Raw genomic sequence first — 22,943 nt, 5'->3', positions numbered from 1 at the left:
GGCTTCAAACTGAGACAGAAGGGAAGAGGGCAGGCACAAGCATTAAAAGGAGGACACAGCAATTAGCTCCACGATGGCAGAAGATTCAACTCCCAATAGACCTTGAGCTTCATTATACACTGATTGTAATAAACTAGCTGTGTGGTCTTGGATAAAGTACTTGAGTTCTCTGTGTCTCCATTTCCCCACTAGAAGGAAATAACATTTGTTAAGAACTCCGAAGAGTCTGAGATTTTTACTGTACTTGCAAGCTAGCCTGCCACATTTTCATGGAAGCTGGCAGAAGATACAAAACTCCTAGGTCAGAGAAAAAGGACTTTCTCATTACCAGGGCAGCAGGTGACATGAACTTTACGTGTGTATTGGTTCCCCTTGTCCTCCAAGATCCCCCGGGTGATGTGATGCAAAGCTGCACAGGCAGTGGGTTTGCATCACAGCTCAAACCCCTGAGATTAGGAATCCCAGCTCTTCTAAATGGGCTGTGAGCAATTCTGCCTGAACTTTGCTCTAGCAGGAAACATTATCCTTATTATAATAGACAAAAGTGATGACCGAATCTGCCTCTGCTCGGAGGAGGTACAGTCCCTCGCTCCCCAGGGAGAGACGTCTCCAATGGTGCTGCCTCCTCTCAGGATCAGTGCAAGGACTAAGGCAGGTAGCCCCTCCCGCTGCTTAGAATCACGCCTGGCACATAAAAAGTGTTCAGTAATTAAGCTGTGTGCTCACTATCATGTTTCCCAACCACCTTCTTTTCTCTGGGAGCCATTCTGAGCTGCTTTCACCTCCTCAAACATGCCTCCGGGCCTTCAAACTGTCCCCTGTGTCTGGAATACTTGACCACACCACCCACTCCATTCCTGCTTCCCACCCACTCTTGGCCCCGACCCATGAGCTGAGGTGCCCCTGCTCTGTGCTCACACGGTCCACTCACGCTACTTCCCTCTCTCGGAATGCTTAGCAACCCTCTGTGTTGCTGTTGTTTACATTCTTCAGCTCCCCTGGAATGCAAGCTCTGGGAGGCTAGAGAAAATATGAAGCAACAGAAAGGGCTCTGGCTAGCTTAAGGAGAAGGGGAATTTACTGGAAGTTTTCTGGGTTATCTCATGGGATCAGAGATGGAATTGAACAAGCGAGAACATGGGAAGGGAAGGACCAGGTGAGCTCCAGAACCTCAGCAGTCGATGTCCGCAGATCCGTGTACTTGACTCGTGCTAATGATTCCAGGTTTTAGGTGTGTCTTTTCACAATTTCAAACATTAGAAAGAGAATCAGAATTCAGCGTGGGTTAGGTGATCACCCTGGATAAATCAGCTGTGGTCGGTGGGTAGAGTGACATAATATAGACATGGCCATTGGGGACCATTCCCAATGTCATCAGACTGGACCCATCACCCCCCAGGATCGTTGACCACTGGGAATATGTCCAACATGCACCTTATTTCTGACGCCAGGCTGGCTGCCTTCAATTTTACCCCCACTGCAGTCAGACTATCCTAGTATAAGTTATTATCTCTGTACTCTGTTTAGTAACACTGGGGCTGGGACCCTGCAAACCACATTTCTGCTCCACTGGGTGGATCCCTGCCAGGCTCCGGCAACGGGGGCAGTAGAAGCAGCCTGCAAGGCTGGAGGTGGAGGACTTGCTCCTTCCTGGCGGCTTCCTGTTTTTGTGAGTGTGGCTCGCCCACCTCGCTTCTTCACCCAGCTGGGCCAGTTCCTTCCAGCAGCAGTGTTTGAATCTGGCTTGCAGTCTTTCCAATAATCACAGAATTACTTGCATCATGCCCACTCACAGATACGAGCACCAGCCAAGCAACGCCCCCTCAGGGTGTGACCCAGCAGCCACACAGGTCCTCTTCTCTGAGCGAGGAGACATTGACACCAGCTGAGCACTTCCTTCCTCAATGTTTGGGGGTCCCGACACCACAAGCCCCCAGAATCTCAGAGACACCAGTACCAGCTGAACAGCACTCTCTCCTTAAGGGTCTGAGCTTCAGCTCCGGGACGCTCCTTCTCCAGGGTTTTGCATTTTGGCAGCTCCAGCCTCCTCTCTCTGATCCCCGACCCTAGGGGTAGCTGCTGCTTTCTGCAGTCCCCACCCCTGTGATAATGTCCTGTTTTCTCTTTGCCTGTTCACTTATCTGGCTAATACTGCTTTACATTCAAATCTCTCTGTTAAAATAACTGGTAGGACTTCTGTCTCCTGGCTGGACCCTGACTGACACAAGGGGTGATTTTTCTAAAATAAAAATCTGATCACATGTCTGCTTTGCTTAAAATGCTTCAGTGATTATACCAATGTTCACATAGCACTGTTCACAATAGCCAAAAGCCGGAAACAACCCAAATGCCCACTGACAGACAAACTGGATCCACGAAATGTAGTATATCTGTCCGTATAGAATGTTGTTCAGCTTTAGGAATGAAATTCTGATACAGGCTGAACCTCAGATAAACTTGGAAAACATTATGCACGTGAAATAAGCCAGACACAGAAGGACACGGGTTGTATGAGGCCACCTAATGAGATACCTAGACTAGGCAAATTCGCAGAGACAAAGTAACATGGAGGTTACGAGGGGCTGGGGGCTGAGGGGATGGGGAGTTGCTGGTTAATGGTGCAGAGTTCCTGTTTGGGATGATGAAAATACTTTGGAAGTTGATGGTGGCGATGGTGGCACAACATTGTGAATATACTTCATGCCGCTGAATTGTACACTTCCAAATGGTTAAAATAGTAAATCTTATTTTAGGTATATTTTGCTACAATGAAAAATTACCAAAAGCAAAAACCAAAACACAGGTTAGTGGCTCTCCTCGACACAACTGGTTCAGTAAGGAAAAAGAGATGCAGGTGTGCGCTGGGCTTTTCCTGTATAATCTCTGGTTGAGGTGCTGCCCTGGCTTGTGTGTCTGCCGTCATAACTGGCGGGATGTCTGTCATACTGGGGTGATGCCTGCTGCTGCCACGGGCAGCCTTCTCAGGAGGTCTGCTTTCCTCCATCTGAGCAGTGCTTTTAGGATCTCCTGAGAGAGTCTGTGCTCAGGGACTTCCCACCAGGCAGCGTATTTATCGCAACTGTTTCTCTCTTGTTCTCAAACTGCACTTCCTCTGGATGTTCTTATCAACACGCTTTTTGATTCAGGCCATCCATTTGGTGTTTCTCTTTCTGTCACGGTGTTGAAGTCCGACGTTTCTACGGTCAGAAAACTCCTCACTGCTGTATGAAGGAGCCGGAAGTCCAAGAACAACGTAAGTGAAGCACCTCTGACCTGGTGCTTTGTGCGCCTTGTGAGTTAATGTGAACCTGCTGGATTTGGGATCACTGGACTGCCCTAACATCCTCAACTGATGGGAGGTAATGATGATGGAGTGTTTCCGGCCCAGAAGATTTTTTTCCCTGTTATCAATTCTCTTCTTAATGTCCTGTGTCAGTGAAGGAAGTTTCAGTGGTTCTAATAAGATTTCTCTCTTTCTTTCTTTATCAAGGAATGAGTACAATTTAGATATTTTGCCTAAGAGTAAAATAATACCAACAAATGTGAAACCAGGCCAATACTTTCATTTTTCCTGGCAAGACATATCAAGATATGCCCGCTAGCTGTCAGAGACTGTGAATCTAGCTGATCTTCCTCGAAGCTCTTTCTAATCTCTCTCTCCCAAATGCATCGAAGGCCCTTTCCCCCCTGCTAAATTCAGTGTTAGGTTAATTGGATTGGTTGTGTAATATTCAATTGAGATTATCTCCATACAGTTTATTTCTAACTTTTATTGCCTAAGTAGTGACAGAGTGAGAGAATACTTGTTTAAAATGACTGCTGTAGTCAACATCTCCTAAAGAAGAAAATGTGTTTCAGGCATTTGGATTTATTAAGGAAAGGAAAATATAGTCACAAAACAGAAAAAGAAGAGAGAGAGAGAGAAAGAGAGAGAGGGGCCGATGGAGGAAAAGGCAACACCATTTAACTTCTAAAGTGAGGGCTGGATTTGGGATGATCTCTGAGGAGACTACCTCCCTGATCCTTTTATCACAGGGCTCAAGACATGCCAAGTGACGCAAATGACACAAAGTAGGGATGAAGTGCACATTCCACAGCATATCCGTGATCACTGTCCAGCCTCCCCTGATTGTATGACCTGCGCAGTGGATGCCTCATGGCAGGCAATCAGAGGGACTCATGAAATGAGTCCTGGGAGGAGCTGGGTGCATTATCCTCCAGCCCTGGGACACAGTGGCAGACACTGTGGGACCAGCCCTGGGTGGGAGGGGCTGTGTGACTCCCAGCAGCAGACCAGAGGCAGTGCCTGGTGGCCGTGGACCGCAGCTCCTCCATTCACCGGCAGTAAGAGCCTGGGCAAGTCACAGGGTCTTTGTGTGTCTCTGTTTTCCTCTCTATACAATGAAGATGCAAAATACCTGCCTCATAAGATTATCCAGAGAACTGAAGGCTGTAACACACAAAGATCCTAGAGCAGGGCCTAGCACATATTAAGCACTTCATAGTTATTAACTATTTTTATTAGCACTCTTCTCTCAAACTCAGAGCCTCAGGGACTGGTGCTGAAGATGGCCACAAATAGTCCCATGACAGAGGAGAAGAGGGGGACCGTCCAGGCTTTGAGGAGAACCAGGAAAGCAGCAGTTTCCCACCTTGGGTGGGCTGAGTGCCAGTCCTTTAACCTGCACAGAGCGCAGCTCATCTGCAGACTCTTCCTTTCTCTCTCTAAGCCCTCAAGGCAATGGAGTCTAATGTCAAAAATGTGGTTAGAGCTGGTGTAGTTGGGCACAAAGAGGCATCATTTTCACCCGACCTGAGTAGGTGTGGAGACAGCATAGGGTAGGGGTTAAGAGAATGGATTTTGGAACTAAAGTGCGTAGGTTTATATCCAGTACCACCAGCTATTAGCTGAGCTCACTGGCGAGTTACTTAACATCTCTTTTGAGAAATGGGGCTAACGATACTGTCTACCTTGTAGAGTAGTTACCAAGACTACATGAATTAATCATCAAAAACATTGAAGATATTACCTGGAAGACAGTAAGCGCCACATAAACATCTAGAGCTGAAAGAGCTGATGGTAATTGTCGTTTCCATGTGGGCTTCCCTCTATCATCTACCTGCAGCCTCAGCTCTTTGGAGGAATTCAGGGTGGAAACATTCACCAATGCAACAATATTTCTGAATTCCCCTGGATGTGGTCCTCAGATTCTATAAAGACGGTGAACTAAGCACACCGAGTGTACGTGATTCATTGATAAACATTTAAGGTGTTTCCCAAACATAGAAACAGAAAGAAAAGGAAAGGAAAAGGGACAACATGGCTGGGTGATACTGAACCAGACGGTTATAAAAAGCATCAAGGGCCTTCAGGAGGCAGAGAAGGAGAAAACACAGACGAGGACCAGGGAGAGGGAAGGTGGTTACTCTACCTGGGAGAGGCAGTTGTTTGGCAAAATGGCTTAGACCAGTTTTGGATGCTGCAAGACAGAGGTGCACGAATGAGATGGTAGCATCCACAGAGAGGCATAGGCGTGCCCCCTCTCCTTTCTCCTCCCTCCCACGGTGCCTTTATATTTTTAGCCCGTGGGATTGGAATGATGAATGCCCAAGTGGAAATAGCATTGGAGGGAGATTTTTCTTGGCAAAATGGCAGCAAGGGCTGCCAAGTATTTTCTAAGATGTAAACAAATCATCCACCTTCATCAGGGAAAGATTAACACGTTATTCCTGAGTCAGTGTAGGATTTTCACCTGCTGTGGTTTGCAATTAGAATTCCCCCCTATCATCATGAGCATTTGCATCCTGGTGTGCATCAAGCACTCAACTCCTCTGAGAAATCACTGGTTGAAGTTTCAGCTGCTAGAATCAAATTATCGGGCAGAAATTAGGAAATAAAAATCCCCTGCTTAATATGAAAAAGTTAGAGGGGTACAGTGGAAGTGGCTCTGGTTTGTGGGTTTGGATTTTCTCTTGGTTATGCCATCAAGTGCCCTTCTGTGTATCTCTGCTTTTATGGCTGTAAGAGAAAGGCCTGCGATTAAATGATGTCCGAGATTCCCTGTTGCTCTGAATCCTACGATCTAGTGTAAAGTGTGATTCTAGGCTACTCTGAGCAGAAGGCAGCTCTGTCTTTGTATTTATGATAAAAGCCCCCCAGAATTTCTGAACCGCCTCTCCCATCTTCTGGAGTGTCCCTTTCCCCCAGGGTCACACAGGAATGGTAGGGATTTCATGTGTGAGGTTAGTTTGGAAAACGCATGCCTTGGAGTCCTGTAAACACATTAGATACAGGCTTCACATTTTATTCTAACCCTCTCAGAGCCAGTTGAGCAGAGAAATTTGATCCATTACAAGATTCCCAGTCTCCTGCCCATGACATAAAACTGAAACAGGTGCTCAAGCGCATGCAGCTCCTCTTGACGCTGAGGTCGGACAGAAAGTTCTCCCGCGGGTTGTAACTGAGGGGTGTGCGGTCTAGAGAGCAACGCCCATCCGTGCAGTCTGTGCAGCAATGCATCGTTTCAGACTCTCTCTTATTAATAACCTTCAACGCAGACTAACGGCATAGCCTAAACTAGTAGTTCAGTAAAAAACAGCGTGGTTCCAGTTCTCGGTACTGGCCTGGCCTAATCCAGGGACAGATTTTAAAGGGTCTAGGGTGGACTCAGATGCTGCTTCTTCACAGTGGCTTCAGGCAGCTGGGTCACCTGGGCACGTCCCCAGGGTGAACGCCACCACTTCCATTTACCTCGGTGTGCCTTACCAGTGTTACCATCGTCTATGTGTGCCTATGACATGAGAAACGTAGGGAGGTAGTATTTAGGGTTTTCCTAGTTTGTGATGAGGAAGCCCCATCACCTACATCTAAGAGACTGCTGGGGGAGGGAATGGCTCAGTGGCAGAGTGCATGCTTAGCATGCATGAGGTCTTGGTTTCAATCCCCAGTACTGCTAATTAAAAAGTAAATAAATAAACCTAATTACCTACCCCCATGCCAAAAAAAGAGAGACTTTGGATAAGAGACTGCTGTGTTCCATATATGTAAGTGGGAAGGTCTAGTGGTGTGGTGTGCTCTTCCCAAAGTGGTATTAAACCTAAGCTAAAAGGCAGAGAACCAGATCACATGGCTTTTTAGCTCAACAGAAGTCTTTACTGAATTTATTTCTTCTTACCTTGAGTCTCACTATAAGTACTATCGTGGTTTAAGTTCTCGAGAGACAGAGATGATCAGGGTCTCTATTGAACCCATGAAAATGAGCCCAGTTGTCAGGGCTTTTGGCTGATGGGGAAGCTCCTCACTGCGAGAGTCTTGGTGGGTGACAGGAGCCACTGGAGAAGCCATGAGTTGGGGCAGCCCCATCCTTTCCTTGCACATGGCTTGGCTAAGTGTACATTCAAAGTTTAAATCTTAAGTAAGTGGTACACAGGTGAAGGGGCTGAGAGATCTGTTTCTAAGTAGTTATGGTGGTGAGTTAGAAGCCTTGTCTATGACTGGGGACAGTGTCCAGTGGCAGCTGAGTTGGGTGGCCAGAGAAGTATTTGGCAATGACAGCAGGAGCTTCTGTCTGACAATGTCTCTACCTTGGGTTTTGCCAATTTCGTGAACCTAATTCTCCAGCCTTCTTATCGGGCTTCTGAGTTACCCAGTATTTTTTCTAATAATTCCTTTATTGCTTACAGTAGTCAGGTTGTAATAAAGACTTGATGATATAGCCCACAACTGACTCCTTATCAGCTAACAGCTAGGGAAAAGGTTACTTTGTCTGGACCAATTTCTCCAGAAAGTGATCCAGGAGTTAGTACTAAATTACCCCTGCTTGCCATGCCTACTCATAACACACAGGCCAGAGGGCAAGAAACATTTGAGAAAGAATATTTGGTTAGCCAATAGGGTTTTAATTTAAGGACTTTAAAAATTATATAGCTTCTGGATCTTACTTGAGAGGCCCACATCTGTAGAGTTGATAAAGACAAAACAAATCATCAAAATGATTCCGCATTTGACAGTGGTCCTCAAATACCTCTGCAGGGAAGAAACTCATCCTCCAAAAGCTTACAGTCAGCTGGGGCATATTAATCAGGCAGAAAATCCAGACTTGGAGAATAAGCAGCCTGAGAATCTGATGGTGCTCAGGACGTGCTGCCCCCAAATACAGCACCTAAGCATACTGAATTTTTCAAGCTGAAGGAATTTGGGAAATGGCATGGGCAGGAAGGGCTTTCTGATCTTCTCCTGAAGCAAGTCATAAAACCCTCATGTGAGAGATGCCCTCCGCTCTCATCCAACCCAGCATCAAAATACTCAGGTTGAACTATCTTTTTGGGTCGTCATTCCCTTAGGAAGCCTCTGTCTCATGTAAAATGTATAATAAATAAATTTGTATGTTTTTCCTTTTTTTGTTTTTTGTAATTGGGGTCCCCTTAGAGAAATTAGAAGTCTAGAGAAACAGAAAGATTTTTTTTCTTCCCCTATAAATGATAACATCCAAATACTGGCTTTCATTTGTGACACTGGAAAAGCAATCCTCCCAAATATGAAGATAGACCTGAACTTCTAGGAAATCTGTTACCATGTTTACAAATATGGCTGTGTCTGCATAATGCCAGTCTATGGCTCCCTTTTCCCATGGGCTTCTTCTGTGTGTGTCTCTCTGTCTTCTCTTCTTCTGTCTCATTTGTCATTGGGTTAAGAGCTTACCCAGATAATCCAAGATGATTTCATCTCAAGACATTTAATTTAATTACATCTGCAAAGACCCTTTTTCCAAATATAGTCACATTCACAGCTTCTTGGTAGATGTACCATTTGGAGGAACCACTATTTCACCCACTACATCACAACTTGGTCCCCTAGACCCAGGCCTCCACGTCAATGCCGGGTGGGATATGTTGCTGTCTACGCTGACCTCAGAGTTGACCTGTTGGCTATTTGGGTTCAAAGGCAGCTCCCAGGGGTTGCTCTCCTCCCTCTCCCCGTAGCCCTACTGCCTAAGGGCCAGCGAGATGAAGCACTGGGAGCAGCATAGCTCATCCTGTCTTCATTCCCAGCAGAGGTTTTTCATTCTCCACTCCCTACATTGCAAAATAGAAAGGAGAGCTCCTTATGTCCCTGTTTTCTAAAGACACTCACCCCTGCTTTTATTTGCAGCCTTCAAAATAAAGTTCTCATTAGCTCTTCTTTCTCTGATTGTTTCTTTTAGAGGTTCTCCATACTCATGCATGGGAAGAAATTCACTCAGTATCTCAGGCATTTTAGAATTTAATTCCAACCTGCCACTCTTGTTTCACATGGTTTGCGAGCTCAGTCTCTTTTTGACTTTTAAGCGGGGTGATGATCGCTGGCATCCGTTCTCCTCCACCCCCAGGTCATATTTTTTCTCTATCTTAGAACTGACTCTTGAAGAATGAGATTGACTATAATGTGCATCACATTTATTTTTTTTCCAGAGGAAATTGCAATATCTGATGTCTTAATATGCAATATCAAGTGTTCCTTAAATTATTCTCTCAAGAGGCAGAAGAGGATGTGGAAATGATAGTCAGCTCTCGACTGCAGACCTCCAGCATCTCCCTCTTCTCTAGAAACCGGCAGGGGTAGCTTGAAGAGGGGAGAGGAGGCAGAACTCACATCAGCCAACTTTGCCCCTTGTGAGACTCTCAGGAAAAATATTTTGGGAAAAAAAGCTTGGAATTATTGACTAACATGACATGTTTAGTGTGTTCTGTGAATTTCACTCTTTCTGAACCATTCAGAGCCCGTATCTCAGATGACGGCAAGTTAGCCATCACTTTGATATTTTAACTTTGAAAATTCCTGAAAGACTCTAAAGTCAGAGCATGGAGACATTATGAAGGACATTAGAAATTATGAAAGGTTTGCCCAGTATTTATTTCCATGCATTCCTGGTTCACATAAGATTTGCTGCTTTTCCTTTTATTCTGGAAGATAACGATCTCCTTGTGTGATGTCAGAGTCTCTGGGGGTTAACACTGAGGAATCACAAAAGTAATGAAAATGCTTCTTAAAATTCGCATTTTAGAATTTTTATTAAATTCTTTTCAGAACCTTGTTTTTCAATATGAGGGTGCATTTATTTCATCATGAAAGTCAAGCTGTCAAACCCTCAACTGCTTTTCTCCAGTACTGCTAAAACGGAATCAAATTCAGTTCATATAACTGGAAAATCTGATTTCTTTGAGCTTTTTTTCCCCAAACTTTGTCACTTAGGGACAAGATTCAATCCCAGCCTATTGGATCCCAAACCGCCCATGGCATGACTGTAATAAATGGCCTTTAACAGGAAAGAACATGCGTATTTTGAACATGATTGTTTCCAGAAGATACACTGTGTTGAGTGTCAAGGGAATCTGGAAAGAGCTATTCAGTGAGGATATTTCATATAATGTTCAGGAAAAACTCAAGTATTTCAGTTAACTTGTGTGTTTCTTTTAGTTGAAAATAACTTGCAAGTTTGATATTGACAGGGTTCAGAACATACTACCTCAAAACATGGCACCTGAATATACTGAATATTTTAAGCTGAAGGAGTTTGAGAAAATGTCAGAAAGCAGGAAAGTCTCTCTGACCTTCCCCTGCGCTCGTCTCTCATGAGAGGCTACATTGCATTTGGTGTGGACGGGAGTTCCCCTTCCCTGATGGCCTCCTGCCTTCATTTCAGGTTCCTCTGACATACGTGTCTCCACTTTGTTGTTCGTGGTCCACAAGAGGCCTAGCGGTCGTCCACGTGGGGACGTGGAGCAGGCAGTGAGAGGACCGGGCTGGGGCTGCACAACCGAGTGGTCAGCCTGAAGCTGGTGTTTAAAGCAGTGAGGGTGAGAGTAGAGGAAGAGGAGAAGCAAACTAGAGGCAGAGCCATGGGCAGCTCCAGCATTCAGTGTCGTGGGAGAGGACCCAGGAGGAGACGCCAGGAAGGAGTGGCCTACAGGTGCAGGGACGCCAGGTGACCGTGGCTCCAGACTCCACGGGAAAGAAATCACCCAAGAAGGAGGGTGTGATGGGCAGTGCCAAGAGCTCCAAGAGCTGCTGAGAGGTGGAGAAGCACGTGGTGCAGATAAGATGTCTTTGTTGGGGTGGGGACATGAGCCTTTGAAGAAGTAGAGGACAGTCCCCTGACTATGACTTCCTACCTCCAGAGTAAATGAATATTTCTTCTGTTTTCTTTTTTAAGGGGGGGATGGTAATTAAGTTTGTTTGTTCGTTTGTTTTAATGCCGTCCTGGGGACTCAGCCCAAGACCTCATGCATGCTAAGCACTCACTCTACCACTGAGCTACACCTTCCCCACTATTTCTTCTGTTTTTGTTTTGTTTTTCCTTTTCTTCAGACCAGCTGCTGCTGCTGGGACTGCACGGGGGAAACCTGCCCATGACCCGACCCATTTCTCGTATCAGACACGAGCAAGGAATGTGGTTGGCGCTGGTTTCCCACGCTATCTGAATTCATTACTATGATGGAACCCATTCTTTACTTGGTTATAGTTATTTCATTCTTTTCTCACATGCTTCTTATACCACTGGATTCTTGTGGGTAGCTCCTCAAAGGTTGGGTGAACTTGAGCCCTTTTCTGAGATACCATGAGACATTTTGCACAATTGTGTATTCACCCATCTTTGGAGTCAGGCACACCTGGGTTTGAATCCTGGCATCATCACTTGCTGGTTGCATAAGCTTGGCGACTTTATAGAACCCATCTGTGCCTCCATTAACTCATCAAAAAAACCCCTGGGATACTTTTTATAGCCCACCTCATAGGGCTGTTTTGAGGACTCAGTGAGACAGTCGCTACAATGCCCAGTGTCCAGCACACAGTAGAGTCAATAATATCAGCTGTAGCTTCAGCTACATGGAAATCTATAACAGATACAAAGAAAACGCAATGGCTCCCCTAAAATTTCAAACCAAGATGCTCCAAGATTGGCAGTGGACAAAGGTCTCTTTAAAGGGAGAGACCTTGAGATCTGACACTTACCACCAAGCTTCATCTTCCCCTTGAAGATCTTGCACTAATTACTGTAGCTCCACATGATCCCACATAACGGGAGCATCTCCAGCCATTGTCAATTGTCAATATCAGAGGAACAGGGCTTGATTTTATAAAGGGAGCAACTGGGCTTCCCTTATAGATGCAAATGGAAAATCTGAGTTGGGCATATTTGGGAGCTTTCATTTGTCTAACTTAAAAAGGCATTCAGTGAAATTATATTCCAAGCACAGCTCTGGTTGCACACAGTTAGGAATGTAACCTAACTGCTTTGTCCTCAGACACTATCTCATTCTGAACCACGTGCTGGGCATGGGATACTGGGCAAAATCAATGTCTTTGGTCTTATTATTAGCTGCCCTTGGGCTTCCCAGAGAAACCTTGGAGCCCTGAGTTCATAGCTTTGGAGACTGGAGACTGACAGCTGGAATAAGATGTTCAAGTGAGCAACATGAAGAGGAACACATCCCTTTAAGGGAAAAATAGATAGAGCTACTGGATCAAGTTGCAAAGGAGTAGAGGAGGAAGGATTTTTGAATTTCCTTTCCTGGAGAAAGTCATCAACTCATGGACATATTCAAATAGGACATAATCTGTAAGTGAGTGGCTGAAGGGTGATCTCAAGTTCCCATGTAGCAGTAGGTTTGGGAATCCCCTCCGGTGAGTCCAAGTAGGAGCACTATCTGGGGCAACTGTGGATGAATAGAAGGTGACCTCGATCATTTCAGTTAGCCTGGATTTTCTTACCACACTTTGATTTTGCCTCCTTGTAGGCACAAAGCTTGGCCAGCACCTGCTTTACCATGTTGGCTGAACACGCGAGCTGAGGTCTGTGAGGAAACCCACCTATGCCTGCCCATTTGCTGCCAGTGGGCCCGTCAGGGCAGAACCTGGGTTGGTGCAAAACATCTGACTTTAATCAAAACTTTTGTTTCATTTGATTTGCAGATCTAACTTTATTGCTTTATGTTTTAGACTTTCATCTCTAAAATTACTACTCTTATTATTCTGTTCTTCTAAGGATAAAGTATGTAAGAAAAAACTACTTTTAGTTCCTTGTCATCATGATAGCCATAAATTATCTGCTATATATTATCCTCTCCACATTATCTACTTTGTCATAACTTCTTCTCAGGAATGTTTCCTTGGGTGAATAAAAGAATAATGTAAAAAAAAGGTTTTTTGTTTTGAAATGTTGGAAGTAAAAAATGCAAGAGAAAGAAAAATTGAAGTAGCTGATAAGCCCAATTGAAGAAAATAAGGTTCCTTCTGCAGGATGGAGGCATGAACCAACTCCACCAAGGAAAACATTTCACAGTGTTTTGCTAATGTGGGAATCTTGACGTATAGTGTTGACAGGTAAGGATGTTAGAAAAAATAACTTTTAATTTTAAAAAACAATGATTTCATTTTAAAAGCATTTTTATTTAGGACCTAGACTATTTTCATTTAATGAATATGCTTTGTGTTATTTAAAAAATCTAATTCAATTTTTTAAAACAAATGTGTGTACAGCCTACACACAGTATCTAAGATATAATTATTTACGCTCTGTGGAGCTGTATCTTTTTCTTAAATGATTTTAAAAACAAAAGATCAAATATCATTGAGTTCTAAAGTGAAGAAAGCCATTTTCCTGAAATGCTCAAAGGAGCAGTCAGCAAGAATGAATGAATGAAGTAGGAAGACCAAGCCAAGAAGATGGTGGTAGATGCGGACACTACCGTGAAGCTGGGGAGTCACCTCAGGAGGAGCAGACAGAGACAGGAGGATGCCAGAAAGCAGATGCCAGTACAATCTCATTAGAAATAGATGGGAATTACATTATACCCTTAAAAAGATATTCTACCTTATTGTGATGCTGTAATAATCAAAATTGCATTAGAACATAAAAGTCTATTTCTTCACAATGTCAAGAGTCAAGAAAAGGAGGTTGCATTGCTAACAGAAGCAATCCATTCAACACCCACAGGAGTAAGAGCAGAAGGGCGCTGTCACCCCGTTAACCCAGGAGGAGAGGGTGGTGGCCCCATAGAGACCTGTGGGCTGTAAAGAGACTCTAGTGTCTCAGGGGAGGCAGGGGCAAACTTTGCTTTTAAAATTTTAAAGCTCCAATTATCATGATCTCTTGTTCCATGACTTTTATTTCCCTTCATCCTTGCAACCCAGGGGGCCACTGGACCAAGTGGTTTATGTCGTGTCAATACTCAGGAGGGAAATAGAAGCTCCTTCATCTTCGAGTCAAGCTCAGCCTTAATTCAGTGGCAAGTAACTTGCTTCCCAAGGGTGGTGGCCTCACTAGTGATGCTGACCTGCCGTAGGTCATTGGAGAATATAGGAGTGACTGCTTGCGGGTGACTGGAAGCAGTGAGCTGCAACTCTAGCACAGCGTTACAGGTGGACCGTTGCAGTCTATCTGTAGTGTGTCTGGTTCTGGGAGCCTCCTGGGCAAAGCAGGGAGGAAAGCGGGGGCTCAAGGACCCCTCTTACACTTGTGTATTGAACAGGAGCAGCAGGGGGAGAATTTCCCATCTGCATACTTGCCTGGATGGATTCAGTTCAGAAGGGCAAAGGCAGTCTACCTTGGGCACGTACTGGATGCTCTTCCTTTCTTTCCTCTTTGGAATCCCATTTGTGGAGCTGGTTGGAAGCAGGGCTCCTCCTAAGAACCACTTATCCAAGCTGCCTAACAAGCTGCCAGGCCCCATGATGGGAAGGATCTGCATTAGCTCTCTGGCCCTGGTCTCTGGTGATCACAGAGCCCCTCTTTAGCTGAAGTACCACACACTGTGCTGTTATTGTCAGAAGTTTGCCGGTGGTGAACAAGGCTGTAGCTTCTCCTGCCTAAACATCGTTTCTTCAACTAAACCATCTCCACCCTTAGATGCCACACAACGACTTGAGATTTTGAACGAAATGATCTCCAATGTTCCCTTCAGCTCTCAAATTCTGTGTCTCAGCTTGTGTCTAAAATGCAAATGAACTTCACTGTTGTTTGGAGGTCATAATTGTGAACTGAAACTGAATGCCAAGTGAAGGCTCAGTCTTCAACAACTACACCAAACTCCTCACATTAAGTTGTCCTCTGTCCCTGACGGTTTTCCTTTTAATTAAAATGCAGCCTGACAGGCAGAATCGTGGGGCCCATAAAGCACTTACGTGATTCACTCAACCATTTATATGCATGTGTGTGACCTATTTAGCTTTTAAAATCCTCTTTAATGCCAAAAACTACATTAGAGAATTCAAACAAAAGCTCACAGGGAGTCCCATAATGCGACTGTTTTGATTATTCCAGTGATTAGCCCATTTCCTCCCTCTTTAGTAATTTCATTTAGAAAAGTAGTCATTTTAAGAACAAGTAGATTTTCTTTATTGCTTTTCTAGTTTACTGTGAAATTGGCAAGTGGCCAGCCATCTGTGAAACTGCAATTATTGCTATCACTTAAAATTTATCAAACCTCTTCAGGTATATGGAAGTAATTCCCCTTGCCGACAAAGACAAGGAGACAAGAGAAAAGCAGGAATAAGACCCAACATTGCACAGAAATAGGTCTCACCCCATGTTTCCACCTCTTAGCCCTGAATCCCAGAAGTAGCGTTTGTGGACGCTGTTGGGGAAAATGCTGGACGCAGAACTGCAGAGTGCTTTTGATCCCACAAGGAACCTAGGAGTCTACGTCCCCCTTCCATGAGGAAGAGGCATTCACACATGCACGCATTTATTTGTCATTCAGAATTTCTCAAAACGTATGGCTGTGTTGCCTTCCGATGTAATTTACTTCCGAATAATTCCAGCAGAACTGCCTCCTTTAGCCTTACACGTTTCTCTCTTGCTTTTACTTTTTTACCCATTTAAGCTGTGAAACGGTGGTGAAGATGTTTGAGATGTTCCCACCGGAACTCCTCTCACATCACCACGCCTGGCCACTGAGTAGTAAGATGAGAACCTAGGCTGGAGCCGCCCTCCAGAAGTAAGAAGACTCCAGTAGCAGCTTCATCCCTGTGGGCAGGTGCTCACCCTGATGTTTCACCTCAGACAGTGACATCTAGTGGCAGGAAGACATAACTATCCACAGTGTCGCCAAGTTCCCAGGGTGGGGGATGTACTGGTGTGTATCTCTTAAAGCCCCGTGTGGCCGCACAACCAGGTCCGCCTGCAGCCAACTGGGTCTATATACTTGTTGTCCAGGCGTAATTATTAACAGTCTTGCTTAACGGACTGGATGATGAATTGCACAGCCTACTAAACGCCCTGTTGTGGCTCTCTCGGCTGTTAGGAGACAGAACACATTTCCAGCCAGTGCCATCACTTTGGGGCAATGAGTTCAGGAAGATTACTCTGCATTGTGTAAAGTAATATTTATCTTTGTCTATCCTGAAATTACCCGTCAAGCATTATGGGATGGTTCCCAGCCTCTAACGCTGAGGCCTTGTGAACAAGCTCATTTTCATGCTTTTATAGATTTAGTCTTATCTACACCAGGCCTTTGTCTATCCAGATGGAAGCCCCTAATTTTAGTCTATTCCCAGAGACCTCCTCCCTCCGATCATTAGTTTTCCTTGTTAATCAGGCTGCAGTAGTGTTTGGAGGTGACTTGTCTGGCTGTCTAAAGAGTGACGCACAATGGCTTGTCCTTTCAGGCACTAATGAAAGGCCATCTGGTAGGTGCAGGGCTTTCCAGCTGTATTTTAATTTTTTTTGAATTAAACATTTTTGACCACATAGAGAATAAGGGCAGAGACTGCGTCGGTGGCCCTTAGTGAGCCCTCTGTTTATGTTTGTAGAAGAAAAGGAGAAAAAGAAAAAAGGAAATCAGAGAAAAAAGGAAGAAAAAAAGATCAGTGTACATAATTAAGAAGCAATGTTATAAATTCAAAAATGCTATTTGTAAGTGAAAAAAGAGCTTCACTTGGTTTTTTTTTTAAATCCCAGGGCCAACCTGAAGGAATAGCCCAACATTTTAAGGGTTTATAAAAAAAATTCAAGGGTAGTTTAAGTGGATCTTGTGATTTTTTCCTTTCCAAGAACAGGAATTTTAGAGAAAAAAAGCACTTAGGGGTAGTAGAAGGAAAAAGGGAACATGTTGTAATAGAATATCCTATACCCTTATACTTTGTACTTCTGATTTAGAAGTTCAATTCCATTTTAAAAAAAGATGTGCGAGAGCCTTCCCTGTTAAAGGGGGTTTTGCTGGGCCTGAAATAGATCAGCGGGACCTGATTCCAGTTCCTGTCGCTGCAGACATTACAGTTTATTTTCCTGTGGGCCATCAAGACAACACAATAAATTACAGCTCTCTTGTGAATTTTACTTGTTTCTCTTTTTTTCATGCTAATAATCACTAAAACCATTCAAGTGCTGCCTTATCTTCCCTTTGCAAGAACTTCTGAGCATTTAGGAAAGCCAGTTTTTTCTCTTAAGAAAATTATAAATCATTGGGAAGACATACTAAACATGACATATACATTTATTATGCATATTACTTGGACCCCAATAATTTAGAATTGCTGGACATCTGGACACAGGCTGGGTTGAAGTTCAGCTGTATTTCATTTTGCTCAAAGAGCTTACTAAATAAAAATAAATACTTCAGAGAAAAAGTTATATTTTTCAAGGAAAAAGCTTTTCTAAACTGAGTCACATTGTTCAAGCAAATTGTTGATGTTAAGAACTGTGCTGTTCTCTTTACCAAAGCAGACCACAATGGATCTCTACTTAAGGGCGATTTAAGAAAGATCAGTTTGCTGCTGTTCCTTGTTTCCTGAAAAATGAATGGTTTTCTCTTAAAAAGATTTCAAATTGTTTTTTCAGCTTGTTTAATTTTTGAGGTCTGATTAGGAACACAAATGACGAGAACATGTAAATTTACATACAATCATCTCTAAGGATTTAAGAGAGTGCTGGGTGACTGCAGTCAGTGGAGTGGGGACCATGAGAAGATACCGTTTAAGTTCAGAGCAGAAACACAAACATGTTATAAAACGTGCTCTGGAAGACTGCTCTTCCTTTACATCTGGCATCATGCCCAGGGCAGCATACGCAGAACTTTCTTCTTTATAAGAAACTGCTTCTTGCGGGTAAATTTATGTCCTCCATGTGTTTTAAATGTGGGCTTAGGGGCTGTAGCTCCAGAGTGGTCTTTAGTATCCTGATAAATAATTAATTTTGTAAATTACAAACATGTTTAAATTCAGCTTTTCAAAGCTACAGCTCTGAGACCAACTGGGCCCTTCCTAATTTGGAAAGATTTTCTTGCCGGTTTTTATTTTGACGTGTACCCTGCTATCTACTTTCGTTGCTATTTCTAGCATCCCCACGGGAGCAGCTTCCATGGTTGTCATAGTGCAAACACTCAAGAAAAACCAAGAACTCGGTGCTTTCATAAAGCATTTATTTTTATTTGAAAACATTATACAGGCATTACATTGCCACAGCCAGTCCATAGGGGAGCATGCAGATATCAAAAATGGAGAGTTTAACTTATCGGTGTAAATTTCCTTTTTGGTTCATATTTTCCATTTGCAGTGTCTGGGTTAGTGTGCTTTGTTATGTGGCTTGACAGTAGAATCCTACCCATGGGGTAAAATCTGTACTGGTAGCTAGCTGGGGACTACTAAATGGCTATAAATCAAAAACAAACCCCAAACAAACAATTCTACACGCTTGTCAAAAGGTTAATAGCACAAGTTAGCAATACCTAAACTAAACATTGAAACATTTTCATGGGACACAGTGGTACAATTTTTTCCATTGTTTGGTCTACCTGGTCGCGGATTTCAGAGTTTGGAGCTGTGGGAAGGTGTGACCAGGGCAAGCGCTATCCTCAGGGCAAGTTTTCACTGGGTTAGTGAGAACCACCACTTTCCTCTCGTAAGGTTTAGGAGAGCTATGGTTTGCTTACCCAACCAAATTCTATACAAATTGCTAAAGTCTCATTTGTGGAGGAGAGAGAGTGGTGGTGGGCTGTAAAACTGAAATTGTTGCTGGTGTCTATGGAGGTTATGAAATTTCAGAAACGAAAACAGCTGGAGTTAGTGATGTCCTTTCCCACCCTACTCTCAAAGGATTGATGCTTTTACCCAGAAAAAGAGTTTGTTTCTTGTTTTTTTTCTTTTTTTCCTTGAAGGGTCAATCTGGAGCTCGTTATCTCGGATAATTCGGTACGTTATCAGCCTTTCTAAATGGAGAAGAACCAACATGGTGAGGTACCCCAGTAACAAGAAAGTCTTGTGTACAAGGACACTGGACGATACAGGGTATACAGTGAATTCACTTTAACATTCACACTTGGTTTCCATACAATGGAGTCAATTAAAATATCCTAGAAAATAATTCTGATGGCAACTTTTAGCCATCACTGATTGCAAACCTTTTTGAAATTGAAATTAAGAAAAAAACTCCCAGTCCATTGAGTCAACTTGGAAATACTTTCATCCACTCATTTCTTATAGGATTTTACTAAGCATCTACAAATTAGTGTTATAAAAATGAATAAAAAAGGACTAAAACATTTGGCTTAAAATAAATACTAAAAATGCAATAAATCAAGCAAATTATGCCAACCAATGTAAACACAAAAATAAAACCACAGTCTTTAAAGGTCTTCAGATCTGAATGGACAAAATATTCAGAGAAAGGTATTTAATTGGTTTAAAAGGTAGCAGAGAGCAAACATTGGCAAAATTGTTTTAACTTGATACAGCTTTAACTTTTTTTTTTTTGGGGTCCCCACAGAAAATAAAACTGTTTCTAAGGGGGCCGTACAGAGATGACCATAAAACCTGCATATCAGAGAAGACAATCTATCTGTTCCATCTCCAAGGGCAGGACTACCTGCCCCTGGGGGGAGAGGGCAGGCAGAGGGGCCACACGGGTGCTGACTGACAGCATGGGGTGCTTCTGCCTGCCAGGCTACCACAGAAATTCTGACTAAGCAGCAATTTTTTCTCTACTTTACAGAGACCCCACTGGTGTTTTGCTTTGCTTGCTTAAGATATATAGATTTGAACTGCCCAAAGTTTAATCAACATTTATTTTCCCTTTACAAACCCTGTAACTCTGCCGAGGATCTTTTTGAATGGGATTGAAGCCAGCCAAATGTAAAGACTATTGCAGGTTCTGACATGTAGAATCTATTGTAAATCATAGAGGTCTGTGGTATTTCTTGGTTTTCTGTATTTGAAAAAAAAAGGGGGGCTATTTTAAGAACAAGAAAGTTAGACTAGGGACATACCCCTCAAAGCCTTATCAGGACCCTGTAATACTCTTTTTATCTATAAGAATGTTGTTTTGATATATTCAGCTATTGAATGGATGCCAAATATGACCAAAAAGCCAGACTTTCTCACTGGCGACATTTTTTCCACTACAAAGTGGCCGGATCAATCGAACTGTGGTCAGAGATGGCCCCACATCAGCAGCCTGACTTTGCTAGGAGGCCAAACAATCAATGCCACTTCACATTCAGGTAATTTCCATGCCGATAGATTTCAAAAAGGGTGTCACACCGTTAAGAGGGCAGAGGACCATGGCTTTATCCAATGCCTTGATTGATTTCCCTATTATCACAAAAGAAATCTAGGGGAAGGAAAGGAAAATCAAATCTAGTTTTTGAAGAGAGAACACAGAGAGGAGCAGAAAGATTGAAAAAAAATGTGTTACTCTAAACACAAATGATATTATTTCTGGGGTTTCCATAAGCCACAGAAACGGAACATTCCTTATGCTGTTATTACAGGGACTTGATTAGCATAATCACGTGGCGCGACAGAAAGGCAATGGTCTAGAGTAATCAGAGATGGAAATATAAAAAGGCTAAAATGTTTGTTTTATATCTATTCCTAGAATAGAGAATTATATGGTCAGTTGCCACTCCCCACAAGGGTCACAGCACAAAGAACTTATTGAGCAGGCAATCCAACAGGTGACAGAGGAAACCATTGGCCACCGGGTCTCTAGGGTAAGGCAGCTTCGCAGGGTGGAGCTCCTGTGGCATGCAGCGCGCACGGACTGTGCAAAAAAATAAAGTATGATCCTTAAAAAGTGACTTGCCATAGAAAAGTGGGCTTCCTGTTCACTACATGTGGGTCTGGCGATACTTCCCAGCAGGAGTGCAAAACCTCCTCCTGAAAGCCGGTGTACTAACAGTAACAGTAATAATACAAATAATAATACTTGCTTTTGATTCAAAATTTCTCACAGTAATTAATGCAGGGGGTTGTGACGGGGATACACACTAGCTAGACATCTCTCCAAGTCAGGTGGGTCAGAGCCTGCGTCTCCTGTGACGTTTAACTTGTGCCTTTCCCAGGCTTTCGGATTTGCTACCTCGCAGTCCACCTGTGTAAACCGCACCTAATAAATACCTTTCTCTATGTACACAACAGAGAAGACGGGCGAACACACGGCCGCGGAGGGGTCCTCAGTGGGCGGGGAGGGCCTCGTCCTAGGCCACGCGGACGTGGGGCTCCTCTTCGGTCTCCTGGCCCAGGCTGGTGTAGGTGACCGAAGGCTCCACCTGAGCTGTGGTCGGCAAGTCCACAACCGGTCCCGAAGGATTGCGGAACTGCTTGTATACCCGGGGGTCCTGGGCGATGTACGTGGAGGTGGAGGAGTAGAGCACCAGCCCGATGAGGATGGTGAAGAAAGACAGGAGATAAAGTCCTGAAAACTGAAAAACACAACCGCCAAGTCACTTAGCAACCGCGTACCCATTAACGAGGCAGAGAGAGAAGCGAGCGGAGCCGCGAACTCCCGGAACAGGCCGCCTGATGAGCTGGCCAGTAATCCTGATGGAGAGTGAACGTTCTCTCCCGACACTGGCTTGGTCTTATTGATTCTCCTTATCTCTCTTCTTGACTCCGTGGCTAACACAGAGGAAGACGTAGCTAATTGTCCCTAAAGCCGCAGTCTGACTACCCGATGTGGGAGAGCCTGTTAAGCACGAATTAAAATACATCAAGTTAAAACGAGAAATATCTCCGATATCACTCAACAAAGAGCTGGATTGTTCGTGGCTTCATTACATACAAAAAATACAGATATTCCATTTAAGGTTGTAATGAAGCCATAAACACTGAGCCCCTCACTGACACAGCTGCATCCGGCACTTTCGTTTCACTTTAATCCAATTCAGACACGATTTGTCTTCTGAGTAGGAATCGTTATTGACTTTGGTAACTATCTTTGCAAGATTAGATTATCCTTCGATGGAAAGAAATAGTGTAACATTCCATTCTTGTTCCACTAATCTAAAAACAAAACTAAACAGGGATGGATATGTAGTGTTCTGCTTCCTAAACTATTTCTGATAACTCATAGAGTTTTGTGGGGAAAAGAAAATACCAGTTTATACCACTGCCTGAGAATTTACATGTGTTTTTGGAGAAAAAAATCGACACATTCTTGGCCTTGAGTGAGGAGCTACCCGTGGAAGTAGTTACTGGAGTAATTAGTGGAGGAGAGTGAGGTAACAACATGAGTGTTGCCGTGGTAACAATATGAGTGTTGTCACTGTAACAATAGGAGTGTTGCCATTTCTGTTGTTTCATTCATTCATTGATTCACTCCTTCATTCAAGGAATAGTTTCTTCTGTCCATGCCTTCTCTGTATTAAATATTGAACCATGTACGGGGGAAAGAGAAATGAAAACATACGGTCCTTACATAAAGGACTTAATAGTCTCAGTGGAGAGACAGAGGAACAGGGAGACAAAAACAACACAATGCAGATGCCACGCCAGCTCTCACTGTAGTCGGTAACTATTGTCCCAGTCTTGACCACTACCCTGCATCCACTGGGAAAAAAGGATCAGTTTGATTTTCCTATTTTATGTCTTATGCTCATTCTCTAAAAGAACTAAGAACTGGTGAAAAAGACAAAAATTAATTGGAAGCTGGAAGAAAGGAAAACAGGAAAAGGATCCAGAGAGTCTA

At 43.6% G+C, this 22,943-nt stretch overlaps 1 protein-coding gene across 2 annotated transcripts in view; it reads right to left on the bottom strand.

Annotated features, from left to right (window-relative positions):
- Positions 1 to 18,382: 18,382 nt before the first annotated feature.
- Positions 18,383 to 22,943, bottom strand: part of SLC35F1 (solute carrier family 35 member F1) — a 352,348-nt gene continuing 347,787 nt past the window's right edge. For both annotated transcript variants that reach the window (XM_032484774.1, XM_032484775.1), the window contains exon 8: positions 18,383 to 21,678. In XM_032484774.1, coding sequence (XP_032340665.1) covers positions 21,454 to 21,678 — 225 coding nt within the window. In that variant the 3' untranslated portion in view covers positions 18,383 to 21,453. The remainder of the gene's footprint in view (positions 21,679 to 22,943) is intronic.

Source organism: Camelus ferus, chromosome 8 (genome assembly GCF_009834535.1).
Source record: "Camelus ferus isolate YT-003-E chromosome 8, BCGSAC_Cfer_1.0, whole genome shotgun sequence".
Taxonomy (NCBI): domain Eukaryota; kingdom Metazoa; phylum Chordata; class Mammalia; order Artiodactyla; family Camelidae; genus Camelus; species Camelus ferus.
Note: the sequence above shows the minus strand (reverse complement) of the source record. Positions and strands in the feature narration are given on the sequence as shown.